This window comes from Eschscholzia californica, unplaced genomic scaffold, assembly GCF_041429995.1.
Source record: "Eschscholzia californica isolate CP2 unplaced genomic scaffold, dmEscCali1.0.p SCAF_5, whole genome shotgun sequence".
NCBI lineage: Eukaryota > Viridiplantae > Streptophyta > Magnoliopsida > Ranunculales > Papaveraceae > Eschscholzia > Eschscholzia californica.
In genome coordinates this window covers 13,749,621-13,773,513 of record NW_028238472.1, presented here as the reverse complement: position 1 = coordinate 13,773,513, position 23,893 = coordinate 13,749,621, and the positions used below count along the sequence as shown (strand labels likewise).

At 37.6% G+C, this 23,893-nt stretch overlaps 2 protein-coding genes across 2 annotated transcripts; one reads left to right on the top strand and one right to left on the bottom strand.

The window, feature by feature from the left end:
• Positions 1–11,815: 11,815 nt before the first annotated feature.
• LOC147537247 (uncharacterized) lies at positions 11,816–12,706 on the bottom strand. The gene has a single exon (XM_086642749.1). The coding sequence runs from the start codon at positions 12,704–12,706 to the stop codon at positions 11,816–11,818; it is 891 nt and encodes a 296-aa protein (XP_086498875.1).
• Positions 12,707–21,254: 8,548 nt separating this feature from the next.
• On the top strand, positions 21,255–23,612 carry LOC147537246 (thioredoxin H-type-like). Its single transcript, XM_086643677.1, has 3 exons — positions 21,255–21,532; positions 22,894–23,016; positions 23,210–23,612. The coding sequence occupies exons 1-3, from the start codon at positions 21,443–21,445 to the stop codon at positions 23,360–23,362; spliced, it is 366 nt and encodes a 121-aa protein (XP_086499803.1). The 5' UTR covers positions 21,255–21,442; the 3' UTR covers positions 23,363–23,612.
• The last annotated feature ends 281 nt before the right edge of the window (positions 23,613–23,893 follow it).

Sequence of the window (23,893 nt, the reverse complement as noted above, 5' to 3'; positions counted from 1 at the left end):
AACTTAATAACACGACTTCGTAGAGATGATGAATTTTCTAAATAACTCCCTTAATTTGATTCTGTCTGATTTTCTAGTGACTTGTATTTTGGACTTCAAGATTGTTTTTTTACACGTTTGTTATAGTAAACATGTTATTTTTATCTTTATTTTTTTTTCCATTACGATCACTTGCTCTTCATCATCTCCACCATCGTTTTCGTAATCTTCACCACTATCTCTTCATCCCTTCCTTTGTTTTTTATTTTAATATTTTTTGGGAATGCCGTTGGGGGAAAGATCCCCAAACCATATTGATGAGAAAATTATTGTTTGTTGTACATCAAAATTACCATGGAATATCTAAAATATAAATAAAATTTTGTTGAAAATTTGTTTTTTTGATTCTAGCCTGATCGTATACTATGGAATTCTTTCACTAACTATAACAAAAAAAGTGCCCCCACTCATAAAATTTTCTGGCCTCGCCACTGTTTATATGTTTCTATTGCAAATTTCTAAAATCGTTAGAAGTGATTGTTGTGATGACATTGATGGAGGCGCAACGGTCGTGGTGATAGCGTGATGGTGGTGAAGGTGCAACAGCAGTGGAGGTCTGGCGACACAGGTGGTCTTGGTTGTGGTTGAGGTATGATGGGTCATGGTGGTAGTGTTGGACACTGCAAAATAGTACATTTTTAGCAGCAGGAATTACATACGGTTTTACGAAAACTAGTGCAAGAAAAGAAATGGAAAGAACACAAAAATAATTGGCAGGGGTGTACAGGTGAGTTTTTAGAAGGTATAGAAAATAATTGGGTCGAATAAATATCATTCTTTCGGTTGAAATTGAGTTACTTGACTTTAAAATCGTGAGGGATTGTCATTATTATAACTAACTGTTCCTCATTTGAGTTTCCAACCTTCCTAAATAGTTAATATTTTAAATTTTATATGAGTGTATTTTTCTTCTCTACTTATAATGTAACCAACAAACTCTATCTAAAGGAAATAGTTAAATAACATAAATGGACTCTTAAGTGAATGTTTCCACCGATGATTAGATATATAGTACATCGCAAAAAATAGCCTATCACTTTATATGAAACATACACATAATGTGTGTAAATGGAAATAACTGACTACACGCAGAACCATCAATATATAATGACATCACAAAATCTGCTTAATGAAGACTTTAGAATTATTAAGGATAAGATTGATTAATTCCACAACTTTGATTAATTATAACTTCTTTAATTTATTTAGTCTAATATCATTAGATGACAATTGGCATCTTTCACAAGTTTATATCTAACTCTTTATATAAATAACAACACCCTGTTTAAATAACATAAAAACAAAGTTAAGATATATAGGTTAACGTTGTTGTAGTAACAAAATATAACAGAACCACCCACATGCATAGAAGATATGTACTAGTACTTGAGTTATTCTTCTATCTATTCTAACACATTGAATTCTTTCATTTGCGGAAAAAAAGGAGGTTGATGTTCACGTGCATAGAAAATACAAACAAGTTTACGTACTGTTTTATTGAATTATAAAGTAAATAACAAAACGAACTTTTAGTACATAGAAATTGAAGATATTAGCCTATTAGGCATAAGCACCCATTATGAAACCGCTAAATGTTAGGTATTTCATTTTAATGATATAAAACTTTAAGATTTGATCATCAGTTATATAAATGTCTCCTTCAACTTCATTCCCAACATGACGCACCAAAAGAAAGATAATTTTCCTTTGTCTTGTTTTGTCATGAGTGTTGGTGATTTAATTACTTCATGATTTATCACGTGAGTTGTGATATGAACGACCGAGATGATGGACGTCAGTCATTCAAGAATAATCTTAGTTTGCTCCAGGTAGTGAACTACTTTCACTTTTTTTTTTTTGAAGCATTCACTTTATTAATGGCACAATATCAAACATCTTTTACAACTTTTAAGCCAATTAAAAGGCCAAATAAATGTTACCTTTTACCTTTAAGAGAAAAGCGGAGCTCTGACGTGTAAACATTCTGATCAAATCCTGATAATTAATTACCTAAGCAAACAAAGTTGTCCTTTCCAATTAGTTTAACAATAACTACTCTAATTCTAAAAGCTAATACACAAGCATCAAGATTTGGAATAAGCAAAACATGAAGAAGAAATATCTTCAAATTTTTCTCAAATCCTCTTTAGCTAAAACACAATCTCGAATTAAACCAAGAACCTGCCAGAACTTCGTGCGTTAATATGAATCTTGTAAACTCGACGCATGCATCACGAATTCCAAAACACAAATACTTCAACAAAAACCTGAAATTCGATAATACCATTCCATGTTTCTCTAACTAGAAATATGGAATCACACAAGAAACTCTCTTACTACAATCACATCAACTTAAAAATCTTTAGATAACTGATATTGAACAAAATTAAAAATCAATAAAAAAGATTTAAGAATCAAAGAAGACTAAATTATATTATCTATCGGCCTTGTAGCTCTTCTTCTTCTTCCTCTGAAGAGACCAAATTAAAGAGCAATAGGAAAACCTAATTAACTTATAGAACTAGTGAGAGAAAGAGAGAGAGAGAGATAGAGAGAGAGAGAGTGTCGGGTTTACCTGATTTTGGATTGAACAATCTTCTCTACTTGTCAGGATAGTCTTATTGTTCAACAATCTTCCAAGATAGTATGGAGAGAGAGAGAGAGAGAGAGATTGGAGAGTGAGAGATCGAAAGATTTGGGTGTAGGTTGGAGGGTCGACTGATTTTAGGGCATCTATTTTCGACAGACAAATCCGATGAAAATAGTTTTTGCGACAATTTTTGGTGGAAAATCTTAGCGCCAGGAAATCATTTCCTCTTCCAACAGGGAAATTTTTCCCACCTTTAAAGAATCGTATTCTCGATGGAACATGTTCTACAATCCGTCACAATAGGGCCTTTTCCCGATGGTAAAGGAGAGTCGCCGGAACAAAGTAGTTTCTGCAAGGAGCAACGTAAGTATTTCTATCGGTTGGTTAGTACAAACTCCTCGTTAATACTGACTACTCTCGACGGATTTCAAACTAGCCGTTGGAACTAAACCAATTTCCGACCGTGTTTCTAGCTTCCACCGGAAAAGCATTATTATTTTTGACGAGTGTCCTTTTTCGATCGAATTGTCACAAATACCATGTACTTTTGTAGGGTATAACAGTACTGGTGGAGGTATGGAGATATAGGTGATGACGGGTGGAGTGGTTGTATGACGGGTGATGGAATTGTGGTAGTGTAGATATGGACCATGGTGGTGGTATTGTAACTGCAGAATAGACGGCATTCTTCACGTTGAAATTAAGATATTTGTCTTTAAAATCGTTTATGATGTACAGTTGGCTTTTGTTCTCATATGATAATGTCATTTCAAAGAATATTCTTTATATTTGATGAACATTTTATTAACAAAGAAGAAAATTCTAAAATGATAGCCATTAAGAAACGTTGGAAATTCAAGATGAAAGAGAAGTGTAAATAGCTTTTTCTAAAAAAAAGTAAATACATAACACAAAAAAAGTCTAAGAGTAAAACTTGGGGATATATAGTTCAAAGAATATTCTTTATATTTGAACCGATTATTATACACATTACATCCCTAAAAGATAACCATCATTTTATATTAAACATACATAGGAAATTTTTTAAGGGAAAAAACATACTACACGCAGAAGTTTGAATATACAATAGCATCACAAGATCTGCTTCATGAGGCTGTTGAATTACATAATTGGTTAACATTGAGTAATTCCCCACAACAACTTACTATAGTAAAGTATAATTTTTCTAAGAGAGACAATATCATGCATGCAAAATTATTACAATAACATCCTTGATTGAGATCTCACCTTCCACAGTGCCACCATTAACTTTTCGGTTTTTATAAGACAATAACATACTTCATTTGCGAAAAAGAAAATAATACCCACATGCATATAAAAGAGAAATGAAAGTACTATTTTATTTACAGGAGATGTTAGAGTGACTTAGAGGATGACTCAGGGTTCCCAAATGACGTAGAATTCACTAAAAGACAAAGTTTTTTCAAAGTTTGACTACGGTGGGAACCGCTTTTGTTTTTAAATGAGAAAATATGTCACCCTCTAAATACAAATTTCTAAGTCTCTCTATCATTGCCCTTAATATTATGAAAAAAACAAACTATTTACTATATATGTTGAAAACTAGGACAATATTACTCATAAATGAAAAGATTTTGTTATCAAACTATTAGGTGATTCGTTTAATGATATAAAATCTTTGAGATTTAGATTACCCAACGTCAGCAGCTGCAAAAGGTAATATATTTTCTCTTACAAGTTACAAGAGAACATTCAATAGAAGGACAATTTTCCTTCTCTTATTTTGTCATGTGGTGATATAATTGTTTTCATGCATATTCGCAATTTATGATATATAACAAAAATATATTTTGATTTTTTCAATGAGTTGTTTCAATCGGATCAACGATTTACCATATGAACAAAGTTACAGATGATGGGCTTCAGTAGCTCACAAACAACCTCTGCTACACGTAATTAACTATTTTCACTTTGTTTTTATTTTAGTAACTTATCGTAAATTTGTGCTTTTATATGATATTGATATTCTTCTTTTTCTCCGCAGGTATGTCAGGTGTAAGGCCTCGTGTTGTACTTCAGAAGGTAAGCATCCGCTGCGTTTATTTATAGTTGGAGAATGAGATAGGAAAGGGTGTCAAAGCTGCTTCAAATTGAAGAAACTAGTCTATGAACCTGTTATCAAAAAGTCAGATCCAACTTCATCACCTGTTAGAGGAAGGAGGCAACAAGTTGAGTATTAAGGTAGATCCAACTTCTAAGTGAATCTCAAACTATGAGAATTAGAGTCACAGGATTTTATTGTAATGTAACTGATTTTATGTACTCATCCCCATATATGAATACTTAACAAACATTTATTTTCTCTTGTTAGCTATAATATTCAACTTGAACAAGGTCATAGAGTTGGAATTGTTGTTGAAATGTCATCGCTAAAGCACTTGTATCTGTAGGGAAGCTTTTTCGTCAGCTTTTTATGTTGAAGAAAAGGAAAAACTCGCTTAATTTGTAACGCACGTCTAAAAGATCTAAGTAAATCATGATAATACGTGTGTAACAATTCACATTTAATAGATTCTTTAAAAACAATTGATTTATTGGATTTAGAGGTCTTGTCTTGTACTTTAGAAAGTTAGCATCCCCTACAAACTGAAGTTGGAGAAAATGCAACTGAGTCTACGAACATTTTGTCATAGTTAGACATTTTAATGGTAGGCCATCGGTTTAACGAAAGGTCCTGATATTGATGTTTCTATCAACTTGGCCGGTTAGTGTAAGGAGTGACAACTTAATTATTACGGCAGTTGGGGCTTCTAATTAAGTGAGCCCTGGACATAAAGTATTAAACACTATATGTTTCTGAAAAGAGAGTCATCCCATATGGCCATATGCCATTTATTGAATTAATGGCTTGATCATTAATTAAAGAATGCATGAATCTTTAACTATGAGAATTAGACTACCTGTCAAAGAATTCTGTCTTAATTTAGATATTGTTATGTGCTAATACCAAAAGGTTTAATAGTACTTATATATAAATTCTTAATCAACATTTATTTTCTCTTTGTTAATTATAATATTCAACCTAAACAAGTATTGCTAGTAGCATTAGATCATCGAGTTTGATTTGTTGTTGAAATTTCATCGATGAAGCCTGTGTTAAGTTTGTGGTCATCCAACTCAAAATCATTTGGCAATGAATGGAGAGGACCTAGAGCTTATATTGCTAGATACCCGTTCTCCTATGTGGGACTATTCTCACACGCCCCCTCACGTGTGGCGTTCTTTGAGCCTAACACGTGTTTTTTGGGTGACGTGGAATACGTGTGACTTTTAAGCCTATCACGTGTAGGCCTAGCTCTGATACCATAGCTACAAACAGATTCTCATTGATTTTAAAGTTGAGATTACAAGCTTATATAGGAAGAGAAAAACAAAAAGTAACAATCTTCATAACTGAAGTTAACTCTTAACAACTTCCTAACAAACTAATAACCGTTTCAAACAACTTGGGGTTTTGTTCCCATACATCTCATCATGATCCAGTACAACACACTCATCTCATCTATTACCCCCTTCGAAGTGATGGTGAGCGAAAACACACCTTCAATTTGGATTTAAGATTGTGAAATCTTGGACCAGGAAGTGATTTAGTAAGAGTGTCAGCTGGTTGATCAATATATGGTGGAGCTATAATAAAGACCAAGCATTCGTGAAGCAACATATTCTCTTATAAAGTAAAAGTCCAAAGCCAAGTGTTTAATCTTGGAATGAAAGACTGGATTAGAGGCTAAAACAAGTGTTGAAACAATATCACAGTATAATAAAGGTGGGGTAGAGAGAGGACAATGAAGCTCCTTTAGAAGAGAACAAATCCACACAACCTTTACAGCTGAATGGGCTAAAGCTCTATATTCAGCCTCAATGGAAGATCTCGAGACTGTTGGTTGCTTCTTGGCAGACCTGCTGATAGGATTACCAGCAAGAAATACAATGAAACCACCCATGGGGTATCAATAAGGATGGATCTTATCCTCCATGGGGTATAATCCCCACCATTCAAAACTGCCTCGATGACCGTACTGGAGTCCCCAATAAATAGAGCTTTTTGGAACCCTAATTCCTTTACCCTCTTGACTGCCTTTAGGAGAGCTCTTCCTTCACTCTCCACCACCGAGCAAGATCTGATTAACTTCCCTTCTCTAGCCAGAGTATTACCTTTTTTATCTTGAATCACCAAACCTACTGAGGCCCCTAGTGATCTAAATGAACCATCAAAATACACCAAAACTACGTTAGTTGGTAGAGTGAGAGGGTTCCTTAATAGTGGCTCCAAACTAAAACCTGTTCCTGGTTCGTCGTTGATGACTTTAGCAGCTCTGTTGATGAGGGTTTGAAGATGTGGCCGGTTATTGTTGAACATCATATAGTTTCTTGCCTTCCAAAATAGCCAAATCAGGTAAAAATAAAACCTAGTTTTCATTTGATTTTCTTTGTTACCCGCAATCAGTTTTCTGATAAGTGATTCTGGGTTTTCTTCTATTGTGCTTGGAATTTGTTGTTGGGCAAGATTCCACATCTCTGTAAATTTTGTGCATCTGTTAAAGAGGTGGGTAGTTGTTTCGCTTTCCTGGTTGCACAACCGGTAGGTGGTGTCGATCTGCATGCTCCCCTTCTGAGTATTATACAGTACTGGTAAGCCTCCATTAACTAGTTTCCAGATGAAAAGTAAAACCTTTGGTTCAATCAATTTTATTTTCCATAGAGACGACCAAGGAAAGTCTGCCTTAGCTCTAGGATTAGGCAAGGCAGAGGACAGTTCCTTAAAGAAAGATTTAGAAGTGAACATACCATTTTCAGTAGGAACCCAAACTAATCTATCTAACATCATCGATCTAGAGAGATGAATTTCAGAGATAGTTTTAGCAGTTGACTCAGAGGAATATCTGTTCACAATATCCATATTCCACGAATAAGTCGATTGATCTATTAAATCTGTCACCCAATATATGTTTCCAGGGAATTGTTCGACCAGTTGGGGTTTAAAGTTTGGAGCATTCGGAATCCATGGGTCCTTTGAAAATTTCAGCTATGATCCGTCACCAACTAGCCAGCAGCAGTTTCTTCTGAAAGTTTCTTTTACCTCCATTAGTGCGTTCCATAAAGGAGTAGCATTAAATTTCTTTTCTGCTTCCCAAAATGTATCTGTGTTGTAATACTTAGCACTAATGATTTTAGCCCATATAGCATTAGGTTGGACCATCAGTCTCCAGGCTAGCTTAGCCACCAAAGACTGATTTACTTTAGATAGCTGCCTGATGCCTAGTCCACTTAATTGCTTCGGTTTTCGGAGAATTTCCCAGGGGAGGAAGTGCATCTTGCTTTCATTATCATTGTGATCCCACCAAAAATTCCTCTCCATTCTCTCAAGTTGATAGAGGGTGCCTTGAGGTAGAAGAGAGAGGCCCATAAAATAAGTGCAAATTGGGCTTAGGGCTCCCTTAATGAGCATAGTGCGTCCTGCCTGAGATATAAATTTTCGCTTCCAACCTGCTAAACATTTGTTAAACTTCTGAACCAGGAATTCATGAGATGGAATACTTTAATTAGGCTTAAGGATGAAGGCACCCAGATACTTCTCAGAGTCGTCCATTAGAGGAGCTTGGAGTTGATTAGTGAAAAGTTCCCTGAGCTCTATCGGCACTCTGGTGCTGAAAAAGAGAGATGACTTGGAAAAATTTACTGCTTGACACGAAAAGCTCGTGTAGCAATCCACCATGAGTTGAATGGCCTGTAAGTTTTTTAAAGAGGCCTCCCCCATAATAATCAGGTCATCGGCAAAGAGTAGATGTGAGACACAAGGAGCATGTCGGTTAACTCTGTATCCGTTAAAGAGCATATCTTTTTCGTATTTCTCTACAAGTAAACTGAGAGATTGAGAAATTAGAATAAATAAGTACGGAGATAACGGACATCCCTGTCTAAGTCCTTTAGAAGATGAAAATCTTCCATATTTTTTTCGTTCACGAGAACACTATAAGTTGGTGAGGATATACAACTGAAAATTAAACTGAGGAAGTTACCTTGAATACCAATTTGACTTAACACCTGTTTCAGAAAAGGGAGATGCTAGAGTGCTCAGGTTTTTAGGCATTTTAATTCCCAGCTGATGTGGAATCACTAAAAGGCAAGGTTTTTTCAAAGTTTTACTACGGTGGGGACCGCTTTTGTTTCTAAATCAGGAAATATGTCACCCTCTAAGTACCAATTTCTAAGTCACTCTATCATTTCCCTTCAGAAAATTCCAGTCAACACGATCATACGCTTTTGCCATATCTAATTTCAGCATGAATGTTCCCAATTTTGCTTTTGAAGCTTTCATGGAGTGCATCGATTCACGAACGATAACACTGTTGTCCACAATTTGTCGGTTAAGGAACAAAAGCATTTTGCTGCCACCCAACACATGCGTCCAACAATGGTCTCAGTCTGTTAGCTATGATCTTTGTGATAACCTTGTATAATGTATTGCACAATGCAATTGGCCGATAGTCAGCTGCCTTCGACGGATTTGCCGATTTGGGGATGAGAACTAGGTTGGTTTCATTGTACTCAGCTGGAAAATGGCCTTGCCTGAAACAATCCTGGATGAAGTTGATGATGTCCGGGCCTATGATGTTCCACCCACTTTGATAAAATAAGCTTGGCAGTCCATCAGGTCCTGGGCTTTTGAGAGCCCCCATTTTAAATATAACAGATTTAATCTCATCCTCCGTTGGGGTCCTCGAAATGGCTAGTAGACTTTCTGGTGCCAATTGATGATAACTAGACAATACATCAGTCGGGATAGGGGTTACTGATGGGCCTAAAAAGTTTCCTAAATAGGTCTACACCCGCAAGTGCACGGGTGTCAAGTTGTAAATTCCGGTAAGACCGGTTCGTTCCTCAGAGACTAAGTCAAACTCAAATTCTAACCTTAAAACTATTTTGTCTTCAAAAAGTGGTTTGGTTGGTAATATTTTTCAAATAATAATAAAAAAATAGCGATTAAAATTTAAATAACACTTAAGTTGATATTCAGAAAAGGGGAACCTAGGGTTTTCGAATCCATCCATATAATCAATTCTAAGTATGAGGTGTTTGTATTTGTTAATCAATTTTCCATTTAACTAGGGTTTTATAACATTAATGGTATAAAATCCAGAATATTTCATCGTTTAAAAGCAATTAAGAATTTAAAATATAGGGAATTTATTCTAAAAATTGATTAACTTACACATAAATCATATTAGTAAAACTAATTTTGGACTTTATCTAAACCCTAGATAGACAAGATTTAGCTAATCATGCTGGAAGAGATAAACATTTAAATTTATATAAGTAAAAGAGTAAGAAAACTTCACTTTTCTGCTATTTTCAAACCAAACAGGGCCTTAGGGAAGTGATTTCCTTCTGTTTTCCCAGAATTCTGCCAAACGCACCATCAGGGAAAACGATTTTCTCGTCTTCCCATAAATGGATTCGCTGTGGGAAAATGTTTTTCTCACCTTCTCCAACTCTCTTTCTCTCTCTAACTTTCTGTTTCTCTCTCTATTTCGACTATAACCCTCTGTAATCTCTTTCTCTTTATGTATTCTATCTCTCTCTCACCAAGAAAACAGAAACAAAAAGAAAATAGAAAAACAAAGTGACATAGATTTTTTTTTATAAAACCGAGCTCTGTAATCTCTCTCTCTCTCTCTCTCTCTCTACAATCTCTCGGTTTCCTTTCTTTCTCTTTCTGTAATCTCTCTCTTTCTCACTAAGAGAATTAATACAAATAAAAGTAAAACAAAAGATCACTCACAACTAATGATCTTCTCTATTTTTCTCTCTAAGTCTGTTTTCTTCTTTCTTAGCCGTGGAGAGATGATTCCCCTATCGCTGTTCTTCAAGTTATATAAAGAGAGAAAATTTAATTCAAAATCCTCTCAAATCTCCAGCTACCACTTTCCATTTCTCTCAACTTCTCTTCAATCTTTCCTTTCTAAGAAAATCTAAATCCTTCACTTTCTATCTTCGGTTCTCTCACTAAAAGAGAAAGAAATTTCTTTAATCTCGAGGTTTGTAAAACTTCCATTTTTGATAGCATTCTCTCTTTCTAAAGATATATTCAATCCCTCTCTCTCTCTACTCACGTTATCTCTCTACTGTTGAGATATATTTAGTTGGTTTTTATTTCATTTTTTTGAAATTGAGAATAAATGGAAGGAGAGAATAATGCCCGATTCAAGGACGTGCTGTCAAAGGGGGAAAAATTTGCCGCAGATGGGTGCATCAAGAAAATGAAGGGACCGCTCACCTGTTTGCTGATCCGCGTGCGCGTCGTTCAAGGTCGTCGGATGAAGCGGATCTATACTTGAACAGTTGGGATCATCGAACTGAGTGAGTGCCATTGTGCTCGTCTGTACCGGATCATCCTCTATATTCAGTAACAAGGTGTCCCGCATTCCCTGAAGAAGTACTGCGCTTAATGGTGTCGCGCTTCTGTCCTACACCACATGTCTCTAGATCTTTCAGTTGGTCAACCAATTTTGACCCATAACTTTGACTAGCTATAATTCTTTCATCCGGACTCCGATTTGTCTTCTGTTTTCGCCCACGAGTTTGTTTTGGAATGTACTTTCATCCGAGCATCAAAATTGACCAACATACCCTAACCTCCAAATGACCATAATGCCCTCAAGCGTGTCTTTCTCCAGATTTTATCCGTTTTCCGCGTTCAATTTCGTAGAAGACACCTGGACAAAAGAAACACTCAATATATCAGAGTAACTGCTCGAATTAGACTAACTAGCCCGAGTTAAGAGATTCAGATGGGACATTTTCATGCCTCATCAGTTACCTGTTCGGCTGTTAGCAGGTTCTGAAAGTGAGCTACGAGAGATTCAACAATGTCAACTTCATTTGTGATAATAGTACCTTCTTGAGTTGTGAGCTTTTGAATATGATTTTTCCTTCGTCTAGTTGTTACTGCTACATGAACGCTTTTGTATTCCTGTCCCCATTCAACGCCCAATTTTGTCTAGTTCGCTGCTCCAACCGTGTACGTTGAATTCCTTCCAATTTAATAATCTCCTCCTGAATAATTGACTCCTCTTGGATTGACCAGTCAATGATCGGTTTCGATTGCATTGCAGTCAGCCGGGTTCTAAGAATAGAGAGTCGTCAGTCTAAGTTCCCGAAGCTGTGCCTACCCCATTCATGTAATTTATCTTTCACCTCTTTTAATCGAGTGAGTAGATCAAGGTTAGCTTGATGCCAATGACGGTCTAATTGTGCCTTGTAATCATCATGTTTTAGCAAGAATGCCTCGAATTTGGAGTTGTTAATCGATACTGTTCCGTGGACTGCATTTGGAAACATTTGGACCCATTCAGTAGATGCCATCACCCGATCCAGTCGTTCTCTGGTAAGAGCTGCTTGTGACCGGTTATTCGTCCATGTATAGGCGGGCCCATTAAAGCCCAAGTCGATGAAACCTGTATTGTTAATGAAAACATTCAATTCTGTCATAAAAGGGACAGATGTCGATCCCCAAAATTTTTCTGCAATAGAACAAATCATGTTGAGGTCCCCTAAACAACAATAGGGGTTGGACAGATTAGTTAAAGTAACAAAAAGTTCTTCCCAAAATGGACGTTTGTCTACTGCTCTTGGAGGTCCATAAATATAAAGGATATCCCAATTTTGCCCCCCTGTATCATTAAGAACAACACAGTGAATCAAGTTGGGAGTTTGAGAAATGACCTGAATAGATACTTCTTGACTCCAAAACAGAGCTAGACCCCCACTTCTGCCTATGGCTGGGACCGTAACTCTGTTTGGAAGATGATGTCTGTCAAGGGTAAGATTTCTACTTATATCTTGCAATCTAGTTTCAGCCAGAAATAACACATCGGGTTTCACTGACCAGAGGAACTGAACTAGAGTATGGCTTGTTGAGGGGTTCCGCAACCCTCGACAATTCCAAGACAAGACTAACATGGTCCTTGCGGCTCTTTGGGAGCAGCCGCCACGACCCTTTTCGTCTGTTACCTCTGAATTGTTGTTTTTCATCACTTTTTGATTTTGTGGGTCCGAATTAATAGATCCCCTGGCTAGTGGTTTCAAGTTACCACGACTGATTCAGCCTTTTCTCCCATTTGTTCGATTCCCAAGTAAATAAATGGTTCCTCCAAAAGCAAGTGGGGTGAATTCTCAACAGAATTATTTGGTTTAAATTTTCTTACCCTGTTTGGTGGGTCCCTCAGGCTAATGTTAGCAACAATATTGGGGGTAAAAGTGGTTTCCTGATTCTTTTCAGTGGGAAGCTTCTCACAAACGTGACTTGGATCACCCAAGATCGTGGGGTTAGTTACATTTGTAACTGTTTTTGGATTTTGCAGAGCTGGTTCCGCCATGTTTGTCGCCGGACCGCCACCCTCCCTTGTTCCGCCTGAAGGCTCAATCATCGGAGTTGAGGATCTGCGGGCTAATTCCCAATTGGATAACACTTTGGATGAATCTGGATATTTTGGTTGTGCTTGTCTTAATACTGCCTCATGTTGATGTTGACTGAGATTGTCATTTAGGAACTCCATTAATTTGAGCCTGCGAGAACAAAAGTCCAAAGAATGTCCCAGTAGACCACAATAAAGGCAAAATCTTCCAATTTTTTCGAATCTGAGCGAAATCATTTTAGTTTCGTTACTGATTTTCAAAAATACAGATTTTGGAAGTGGTTTGCAAATAGATATCTCCACTTTGACTCTACCATAACCACTGCCTTTGTACACTTCATTTGGTTGTAATGGAATGTAATTCCCTAACCCCTTTGCGAGCAAGTTGACTGTATGGCATTTAGGATGTGATAAGGGATGTCATGGAATTGGACGTGAAACCAAGCTTTTGTGAACTGATGTTCCATAGGGGATCTATTTGGGTAGCATCTTTCAATAAGGAAAGTGTCATCTCTAATTATCAATAAGGAAGATGTTGGTGGATACATCACTTATCTCAAAAGGAAAAGGACGATTCCAAACATTTAGTAAACGTTTTTGTAAGAGGCGGTTTCCAAATTGGATTTGGATGGCGGTTTCCAAATTTTGTATGGCGGTTTGGGTTGTGGCAGTTTCTAAATTGGAATTGGTTTCCAAAATTTGGTTCCCCCACCGGCTTATATTATAATATAAATAGGGGGTCTTGGGTCCAAATCTAATCAATCAATCATCAACACCAACACAAGCAACAACAACTCTTCTTTAGAGAGAGCTAAAGAGAGAGAGCAAGTGAGAGAGAAATTTTTTGTTCATAGTTTTGAGCGGTGTTTAATTTCTCGGTTGTCGAAGATCTAGTATAGAAGGTAAAATTCTATACGGTACCATCTTGGGACGAACTTGCGGGTTGTGTTAGTCGTCTTCATCTATCCTTCAATAAAGATTTCTTGTTCGCCCGAGGACGTAGGCTTCCAAGCCGAACCTCGTTAAATTCTGTTCGCATATTTGATTTTGACTTAGCTTTTCGATTAATCTTCATAATCGGATCAATTTCTGGGTAGGTTCGATAGCTTCCGCGACTTCTAGTTCTAACAATTGGTACCAGAGCCTTGTTGAGATTGAACGAAGAGAAGATGGGATCGAGAAGTGGTACGGTCAAAGCAGGGAAATATGAGATAGAGAAGTTCAATGGGAAAAACGATTTTTCTTATTGGCGGATGCAGATGAAGAATCTGTTAATCTCGCAGAAATTACACAAGACGTTGACGGGAAAGAAACCAGGAGATATGTCAGATGAGGATTGGGAGGAGTTAGATCTCGAAGCACGGGCTACCATTATGTTGTGTCTTGAGAGGGACGTGGCGTTCCTAGTAGACGAAGAAACAACGGCGTCGGGTGTGTGGTTAAAGCTAGAAAGCAGTTTCATGACGAAAACTTTAACGAATCGGGTCTACTTAAAATCCAAATTATTCACATGTAGAATGGAAGAGGGTTCTTCTATTCAGGAATATGTGAATAGGTTTGACAGGATTATCTCAGATTTGAAGGATATTGATGTTAAGGTTGAGGATGAGGACCAAGCCCTCATATTGTTACTTTCATTGCCTAAATCCTATGAGAACCTTGTTCAAACTTTGATGCTTGTTGGTGATAGTCTAACCATGGAAGAGACGAGAAATTCGCTATTAGCGGATGACCTTCGTAAGGTTGCTACTAGCAGTATGGCGTCGGGTGGAGTAGACAAAGAACAAGCACAAGGGTTGTTTGTAACGAGGGGGAGGAGTAATGAAAGGGGAAAGGGAAAGGGCGGGAAATCTAGATCCAAATCTAGAGGCTCTTTCAAGAAAACGTGCTTTAGTTGTGGTGAGCTTGGCCACTTTAAAGCGGCTTGTCCAAAGAGAAAGTTGAAGCAAAAGAACGAAGGCTACAAGGAGAAACAAGAGATGCAAGAGGCGGGATATGTGTCAGAAGAGGCGGACGAATGTTTCTCGGTGACGGAGGTGTCTGAGAAGATCTTCGATAAGTGGATGCTTGATTCAGGAGCGTCACACCATATGTGCCCAAATAGGGAGATGTTTACTACCTATAGGAGTATAGATGGTGGTACAGTTATACTGGGTGATGATAGTATATGTAAAACTGTGGGACTCGGAACAATACGGATCAAGATGCACGATGGAGTGGTGAGAACATTGACGGACGTAAGACACATACCCGATTTGCGGAAAAATCTAATTTCCCTTGGTGTGTTGGAGCGGAACGGTTGTAAGATAATTATAGAGAATGGCTCCATAAGAGTCGTTAAGGGTTCTTTGGTGGTAATGAGAGGTACTCGTTACGGTAATTTATACAAACTTTTGGGGACAACAATTACGGGAGATGTAGCAGTAGGAATCAGTGGAAGGGATCCAACGGCTAGTACGAGGCTTTGGCATATGCGCCTTGGGCATATGTCAGAAAAGGGTCTATCTTTGATGTGCGGGAAAGGCTTGTTGAAGGACATGAAGAAGCCTTGCATGGAGTTTTGTGAGCATTGTGTGTTCGGGAAGGCACACAGGGTGACGTTCTCTACAAGCAAGCACAGGAGCAAAGAGGTATTAGACTACGTACACACCGATGTCTGGGGACCGGCAAAGTTACCTTCCAAGGGTGGTTCCAGGTATTTTGTTACATTCGTTGATGATCATTCGAGATTTGTCTGGCTTTATTTTCTGAAGCATAAGAATGAGGTATTCAACACATTCCTGGTGTGGAAAGCAATGGTTGAGAACAAAACTGGTCGAAAGCTGAAGACGTTAAGGTCGGATAATGGGACCGAGTACACGGATGGGGCATTCAAGGAGTTTTGTAATCAGGAAGGCATTGTGAGGCACTGGACAGTAGTAAACACACCTCAACAGAATGGAGTCGCAGAGAGATTGAACCGTACACTACTTGAGAAGGCTAGATGTATGCGCTCCAATTCGGGATTAGGCGTAGAATGGTGGGCAGAATCTGTTGCTACAGCTTGTTATATTGTGAACAGGTCTCCACATTCTTCTTTAGATGGCGGCATACCTTACGAGGTGTGGTCAGGTGAACATGCAGATTACGGGAGACTTAAGGTTTTCGGTTGTACGGCCTATTACCATGTTAAAGGTAACAAACTTGACAATAGAGCAAAGAAGGCAATTTTCTTAGGATATGCTACAGGAGTCAAGGGTTATCGGCTATGGTGTACGGAAGACAAGAAGTTTGTAATCAGTAGAGATGTGGTGTTTGATGAGTCATCTATTGTAGCTATGGCGAAAGCTACGGTGCCTAGTTGTGGTGATGTTGGGTCTACTAAAGCTCAAGTAGTGGAAGTAGAAGCCGAAGACCAACGGGTTTCTAGGAATCATGATCAGGTGGAGCATCAGGATAATACTCAGGATGAGGAAATTGATGAACCCGATCATGAGGAGGTTCAAGGAGAAGGTACACAAGTTTTACAACAACAACAGTAGGATGTTTCGGTACACACTAGGCCGAAACGGTTATATAAGCCGGTACAGAGGTTAGGGTCAGACAAACCTCTTAGGCATTATGGGCAGGCAAATCTTGTTGAATATGCACTCTCGGTGGAAGACGACGAGCCGGTCACCTTCAAACAAGCTATTACCGCGGAGGATAGAGAGAGTTGGTTGGTTGCTATGCAAGAAGAGATGGAGTCTCTTCACAAGAACAAGACATGGGAGGTTGTCCCATTGCCCGAAGGTAAGTCTGTTATTGGTTGTAAATGGGTGTACAAGAAGAAAGAGGATTCTTCCGAAATCAAGGGTACAAGGTATAAGGCAAGACTAGTGGCCAAGGGTTATGCACAGAAAGAAGGGGTCGACTACAATGAGATTTTCTCACCGGTCGTGAAACATACTTCTATTCGGGTGCTATTGAGTATTGTTGCTCACAGGGATCTTGAGCTGGAACAACTCGATGTTAAAACCGCCTTCTTGCACGGAGATTTGGAAGAAGAAATTTATATGGCTCAACCTGAGGGATACAAGGTTGAGGGCAAAGAAAATCAAGTATGTCGTTTGAGGAAATCTCTTTACGGATTGAAACAATCCCCTCGCCAATGGTACAAACGATTTGATTTTTTCATGCTAAAGCATGGTTTTCGCAGAAGTGACTATGATTGTTGTGTATACATCAAGAAGCTTCGCGAAGGTGACTTTATTTATCTCCTTTTGTATGTGGATGACATGCTTATTGCTTCTAGAAGCATGGTGGAGATAGATAAGTTGAAATCTCAACTCAGTCAAGAGTTTGAGATGAAAGACATGGGCGCTGCAAAGAAGATACTGGGAATGGAGATTAAAAGAGAGCGGTCAAGTAAGAAACTGTACTTGAGTCAGAAAGGTTACATCGAACGAGTAGTTTCTCGGTTCGGGATGCAGGATGCGAAGGCGGTGTCAACACCTTTGGCACCACACTTCAGGCTCTCGGGAAAACAATCTCCCACTACTACGGTGGAGAAGGATCATATGGATCGTGTACCGTATGCTAGTGCAGTTGGCAGTTTGATGTACGCTATGGTGTGTACTCGTCCTGATATTTCACAAGCGGCCAGTGTGGTTAGTAGGTTTATGGCATATCCGGGGAAGACACATTGGGAAGCTGTGAAGTGGGTCTTGAGGTACTTGAAGGGTACCGTTGATACGGGTTTGTGCTTTGGTGGAGACACATGTCAGGTAAGCGGTTATGTTGACTCGGATTATGCTGGCGATCTAGATAGAAGACGATCTACTAGTGGTTATGTATTTAGGGTACATGGTGCTCCAGTTAGTTGGCGATCGATGTTACAATCTACAGTTGCGTTATCTACTACGGAGGCCGAGTATATGGCTATGACCGAGGGTGTGAAGGAAGCATTGTGGTTGTGGGGTCTTCTGGATGATCTAGGGATTAAGCAGGAGTGCGTGGATGTATGGTGTGATAGTCAAAGTGCGATCCACTTGGCGAAAAATCAGGTCCATCATGCTCGTACTAAGCATATCGATGTCAGGTATCACTTTGTACGAGGTGTCATAGAGGAAGGTAATGTTTCTCTCATGAAGGTACACACAGATGAGAATCCCGCGGACATGTTGACTAAAGTGGTGACATGTAGCAAGTTTCAGCATTGCCTGGAATTGCTACAAATCGGCTCATGTTAAGTTGCCCGAAAGGGCGTAATGGCGACAAGGTAATCTTTATGTGAAGGGTTGGTAGAACTACGGTAGGCTTGATCCTGTAAAAGGGTACGTAGGCAACCATGGTCATATGGTGCAGTCGGATGAAGTTACAAGAAGCAGATATATCTTACAAGGAGTATCCTGGTGTTCGTCCAAAATTTGAAGGGTATCAAATTGTGTACGAGGTGGAGAATTGTAAGAGGCGGTTTCCAAATTGGATTTGGATGGCGGTTTCCAAATTTTGTATGGCGGTTTGGGTTGTGGCAGTTTCTAAATTGGAATTGGTTTCCAAAATTTGGTTCCCCCACCGGCTTATATTATAATATAAATAGGGGGTCTTGGGTCCAAATCTAATCAATCAATCATCAACACCAACACAAGCAACAACAACTCTTCTTTAGAGAGAGCTAAAGAGAGAGAGCAAGTGAGAGAGAAATTTTTTGTTCATAGTTTTGAGCGGTGTTTAATTTCTCGGTTGTCGAAGATCTAGTATAGAAGGTAAAATTCTATACGGTACCATCTTGGGACGAACTTGCGGGTTGTGTTAGTCGTCTTCATCTATCCTTCAATAAAGATTTCTTGTTCGCCCGAGGACGTAGGCTTCCAAGCCGAACCTCGTTAAATTCTGTTCGCATATTTGATTTTGACTTAGCTTTTCGATTAATCTTCATAATCGGATCAATTTCTGGGTAGGTTCGATAGCTTCCGCGACTTTTAGTTCTAACAGTTTTTGAACCAAATCCAGACAGTGTGTTTTGTAGGATAGTACCTTGATAACACAATGATGTTTATAATCAAAAGTCTCCACCTGTTCGGGTGTTCCTTCGATCACCTGAACTTGCAGTTCCTCTATAGAGAGAGCAGCAAGTTGTGCTAGGAAGGCGGCTTCTTCATCTTGATTTAGAAGGGGATCATCTGCCATAATAGAGCTCTTTCTGAAAGTAACAATGTCCTAAAGACCAACTTGAAATGTCATAAAGACCAACACCGACGAATTCGAACTTGTTAAATTAGGATTTACTGTAAAGATCAATAGCTTGGAATCGTAGAGAGAGAAAGAAGAGAGAGGAGAGAGGGCCTCTAAAAGTTTAATTCTTATATCCCAAAGTAATTTTATGGCATTATTAAAGAAAGAAGAGAGAGAGAGATTTATTAGTTATTATTTTTTTGTATTATTTTTTTATTAATCTATTTTTTTGTTGTTAGATGAGCCGTCTAAGTTAATTTTTGATTAGTTAGTTCCTCTCTTAAAAGAATCCGTTGTCGTTTCATTCTCTCAGCTGCGAAGGTGAAATCCTCTCTCAAAATGTAATAACTACTCTTCAACCGTATCTGTCAAACTTATTTTGGTTGGGTGGTAATGTATATATCTTTTCACTCGGAGAGACATGATTATAGACCTTTTCTTGAAATTGTCTACAAAATATGCGAAAGAAAAAGTAATAGCAATAGTCATGGCTTTCAAATTTTGTGCTCATTTAACATCAATATCTTGACTTTTCTTGAATCAAAATATAAAAGTCTTTCTCAAGGATAATTTTTTTATGACAGTGGGTACTGAATGTCTCTTTAGTGGTGGGTCTGGTAGTAATAGTTGGGGGCGGGTGTTATTTTAAAAAAATTTATTTGGTACATTCGACGTGCTAAAATATTCTTTTCAATTTCGTATGGTTTTTTTATCTAATAAAGTGATGGAATTGATAATTAGAGATTACTTAGCTCTTAATCTTCAACTAAAACGATATATATTTCTTAATCAAATAGTATGAGACTGAAGATTCAAAAGTCTTGTATTATATTTAGGAAAACCATTTCTAAGGTCCCTAATAAAAATACAATCGTGATAGAATGCCCGGCACGAATCCCGGTGGGGTGACGTGTCGGGCCATGATTTAGAGAAAGAATTTTGTTTGATTTCTCTCTCTAAATCACGGTCCGACACAATCATCACGTCGGAATTCCGCCAGGGTTCTTGGCCGACGTAACATCATTTTGCATAAAAATATTTAGGAATCCTAAAAGTTAGTTAGAAATGTTATTATTTTAAAGGTAGCATTTAGGACAATCCACGAAATGAGAAGATTGGGATATTCAACTATTAAGAGTGGAATTTCATCAAAAAAAAAAAACTATTAAGAGTGGTTAAGTTACCTCAACAAAAAGAAAAAAAACACTATTAAGAGTGGTATTGTATCATTATCATCGTCGTCTAGTTGACTAAGAATAACTTTTTAAAATGAAAAAAATGAGCCATAATTTAATGAGATAGACATAAGATAAACTTTTTTCTTTGTTAAACAGACAAATAAACTTAGTCTACTAGGGATTTTCACAGATCATGCAAGAATACTTCCACATTTTATTGTATCAAATCCAAATTTACAAGACCACTATATTAGACCATTTAATTTCGTCGGATTTTAAGTTGCTTAATTTCGTCAGACTTGAGGTTTGTTGTAGTTCGAGATTTATCGTGTTTCTCACATCTTATCGATGTATCAATGTTTTTCTATAATAACTGTCGTAATCAATATTAAAAAAAACACGATGTAGACGGTAGGGTATCAGTAGTTGTCGCTTCGTCACCAAAAAGCGTTACTAAAAAGCAAAAGACCAAAAGAAACAAACACAGATTCGAGCAGTGGCATTTTCGTAATTCAAATCATACAAACTTCTCCCCGTTGGGTTACTACTATAAAATAGACAACAGAGAAATAAACCAAGCAACAGATTTTTTTATCGAAGATGAAACCAATATCAGGCTACAGAAAAATGAGAGTGAACACATTACCAGCTGAGTTAGAGAAGATTGTGCAGGATGATAAAAGGGGTGTCATCAGAGTGCGAGATGCTTAATTTTCTTGATTGTTAGAGTTTTTTTAGTTTCTTAGTTCTGACAGTTATTTATTTGTTCTCTTATTTGATTTAGTATTCTTTGTTCGGGTCGGGCCCTTAACCCGATGACAAATTCAAAAAATAAAAAAAAACTACTCCATAGACAACATACCAATCATTAGAAATTGCAAGTTCTCTGTTGTTATCTTAACAAAGAAAAAGGTCTCTGTTGTTGAGAGTTTTGGATAATATCGTCAATTTCTTTCAGATAAAGCTAGAGAGAGGGAAAGATGGCAGCAGAAGAGGGACAAGTAATTGGTTGCCACACTGAAGAGGTGTGGAAGGAACACCACCTCAAAGGCATTGAGACCAAGCAACTGGTATAACTTCTTTAATCCCCATTTTTTCCTATTTTTGATTTGGTTTATTAAAGGAGTTTTAGGATCGGGTTTGTCTTTCTTAAAATGGGTAGCTCTTTTTTCAACTGAATTTTTTGGGTTTAGGGTTTTGTCTGATTCTATCTACATATGATGTTAAATTCTGCAGGTTTTTTTTATGGGTTGTTTTGTGTTCTTCATCTATTTGTTACTTTGTTTAATGGGCTTCAATTCAATTAGAATTTCTTTTTTTCTGTATTTTTGTTGTTTGTTGCAGTTATGTCCTTTTACTTCTTTTCTTCATGATTTATTAGTTATCTTTATGTTTGGTTAGGTTAGGGTTTCTAGTGGAAGTTGGATTTTATATTTGTCTGTGATCTTGCTCATGTTTGGGGCATAAGTCTAGAGGAATAAAGATTTTGGTTAATTAGATTTGAGGAAATTGTGTTTTAAGTCCAAAAAATTGACTTGTTTGTTGTTTTTTTGCGCCTTAATCTTCATCTTCCACCTTTCAACCACAACCTCCCACCACCACCGCCTCTATCTTCCACCTTTCAACCACCACCCACCACCATCGACACATTTTTTTGGGCGCGAGTAGTGGTGGTGTTAGTGGTCGGAAGTGGTGGTGGTAGTGTTAGTGGTCGGAAGTGGTGGTAGTGTTAGTGGTGGTTGCCTCCATGCAAGGTAGAAGATGAAGATTAGGGGCAAAAAACAAATGACTCGATTTTTGGACTTAAAACAAGGTTGCCTCTTTGGTCAAATCTAATTGACTAAAATCTTTTTTCCGCTGAGACTTTTTTGGATGCCGAAAGCCGTGGCCAAACTTAATAATGGTTTTTGGGTAGTTGGATAAATAGGTCTAAGGCTATATTTCTTTTTGTGAAGATCTGATATCCAATTGATATTTGTGTTTACTTTACTTGGCAAACATACGCTTTCCTATGAATTTATCTCTAATAAAATCAGATCTAAAAAGAAATGTTCTTTTAAGCCGGACGTATTTTTTTTTAAGAAAGGTTATATAGTATCTTTGTCCCGAACCCTTGGCCTCTAGAGGGTGGAAACCAACTTGGTAACCACTCCCCAAGGGTTGTTGACAACCATATGTGGTCGTTGAACTGAAAGCTCAAGGTTAGGGGAGGAACGCTGAATTTTTTTTTTCCCGAGGATCTGAAAATGAAATTATATTTGTGTTGACTTGAACATGAGTTTTGTGTGAACCATCTCATTGATAATATCATATCTTTTGAATTCCAGACGGTACTTACTGAGCTGAAAAACTTATGTGTTTGAGATGTAGATATATTTAGATTTCTCCTTTCATTTTCAGCCTCGGGTGTAATTAGTAACTGATTTTGCAGGTTGTCGTTGATTTTACGGCTTCATGGTGTGGGCCTTGTCGTGTAATTTCTCCAATACTAGCCGAGATAGCCAAGAAGCTTCCTAATGTTTTGTTCCTCAAGGTCGACGTTGCTGAACTTAGGGTAAGTAACTCGTACACCATTTTTTAGCACTTGTAGTGCTCAATTTTTCTGTAATAACTGGCATAGCAATAGACCGCCCCGTAACAAGTTAACTAATCTTCAAACATTCGTTACAATTGGTTAATGTTGATGAATCTTGAATTCCAACCCTTCAATAGCTAAGTTAAGATATGGTATGTGGATATATTTGCAGTCAGTTGCGGAGGAATTTACCGTAGAAAAGATACCGACTTTTGTTTTCTTGAAAGAAGGAAAAGAAGTGGACAGACTTGTGGGTGCAAACAAGGACAAATTGATGGACAAATTGTGGTTGTACTTCATTGCTGCTGCTCGAAGACATGAATGAAGATTGTGAATTACTATGTCAACATGTTTCTTTGGATACTTAATTTGCCTGATCTATGTATGAATTTTATCTAAATTATTATAGATAAATAGTTTATCTATATGTAGTAGATAATTTAACATTGACGACAATACTACATGTCCAAAATTATGACAGTTTATAGGCGTTTGATGTTATCCATTCGGAGTTGTAAAAAGCTACTGTTGTATTTGACCAATAATCAAACTATACTACTGTTGTATGTCGACAATACTACTGTTGTATTTGACCAATAACATTTGATTGATACAATATTAAATTACCATACAACAGGCAGTGGTGTGTCCAAAGAAACACGTACAGAAGTAAAATTAACATTGACGACAATACTACATGTCCAAAATTATGACAGTTTATAGGCGTTTGATGTTATCCATTCGGAGTTGTAAAAAGCTACTGTTGATTCTGTAGTTTTTGTTTGTCTTTATTAGTTTTATTTTAGTTTCCAACTTTCTTTCCATTTCTAAAATATTGCAGGATAGCATAGTACTG

Bases quoted from the DNA above. Each gene is read 5' to 3' on its own strand.
- LOC147537247 (XM_086642749.1), bottom strand. From the start codon at position 12,706: ATGAAAAACAACAATTCAGAGGTAACAGACGAAAAGGGTCGTGGCGGC.
- LOC147537246 (XM_086643677.1), top strand. From the start codon at position 21,443: ATGGCAGCAGAAGAGGGACAAGTAATTGGTTGCCACACTGAAGAGGTG. The intron at 21,533-22,893 runs GTATAACTTCTT...CTGATTTTGCAG, and splicing joins GCATTGAGACCAAGCAACTG to GTTGTCGTTGATTTTACGGC. The intron at 23,017-23,209 runs GTAAGTAACTCG...ATATATTTGCAG, and splicing joins TCGACGTTGCTGAACTTAGG to TCAGTTGCGGAGGAATTTAC.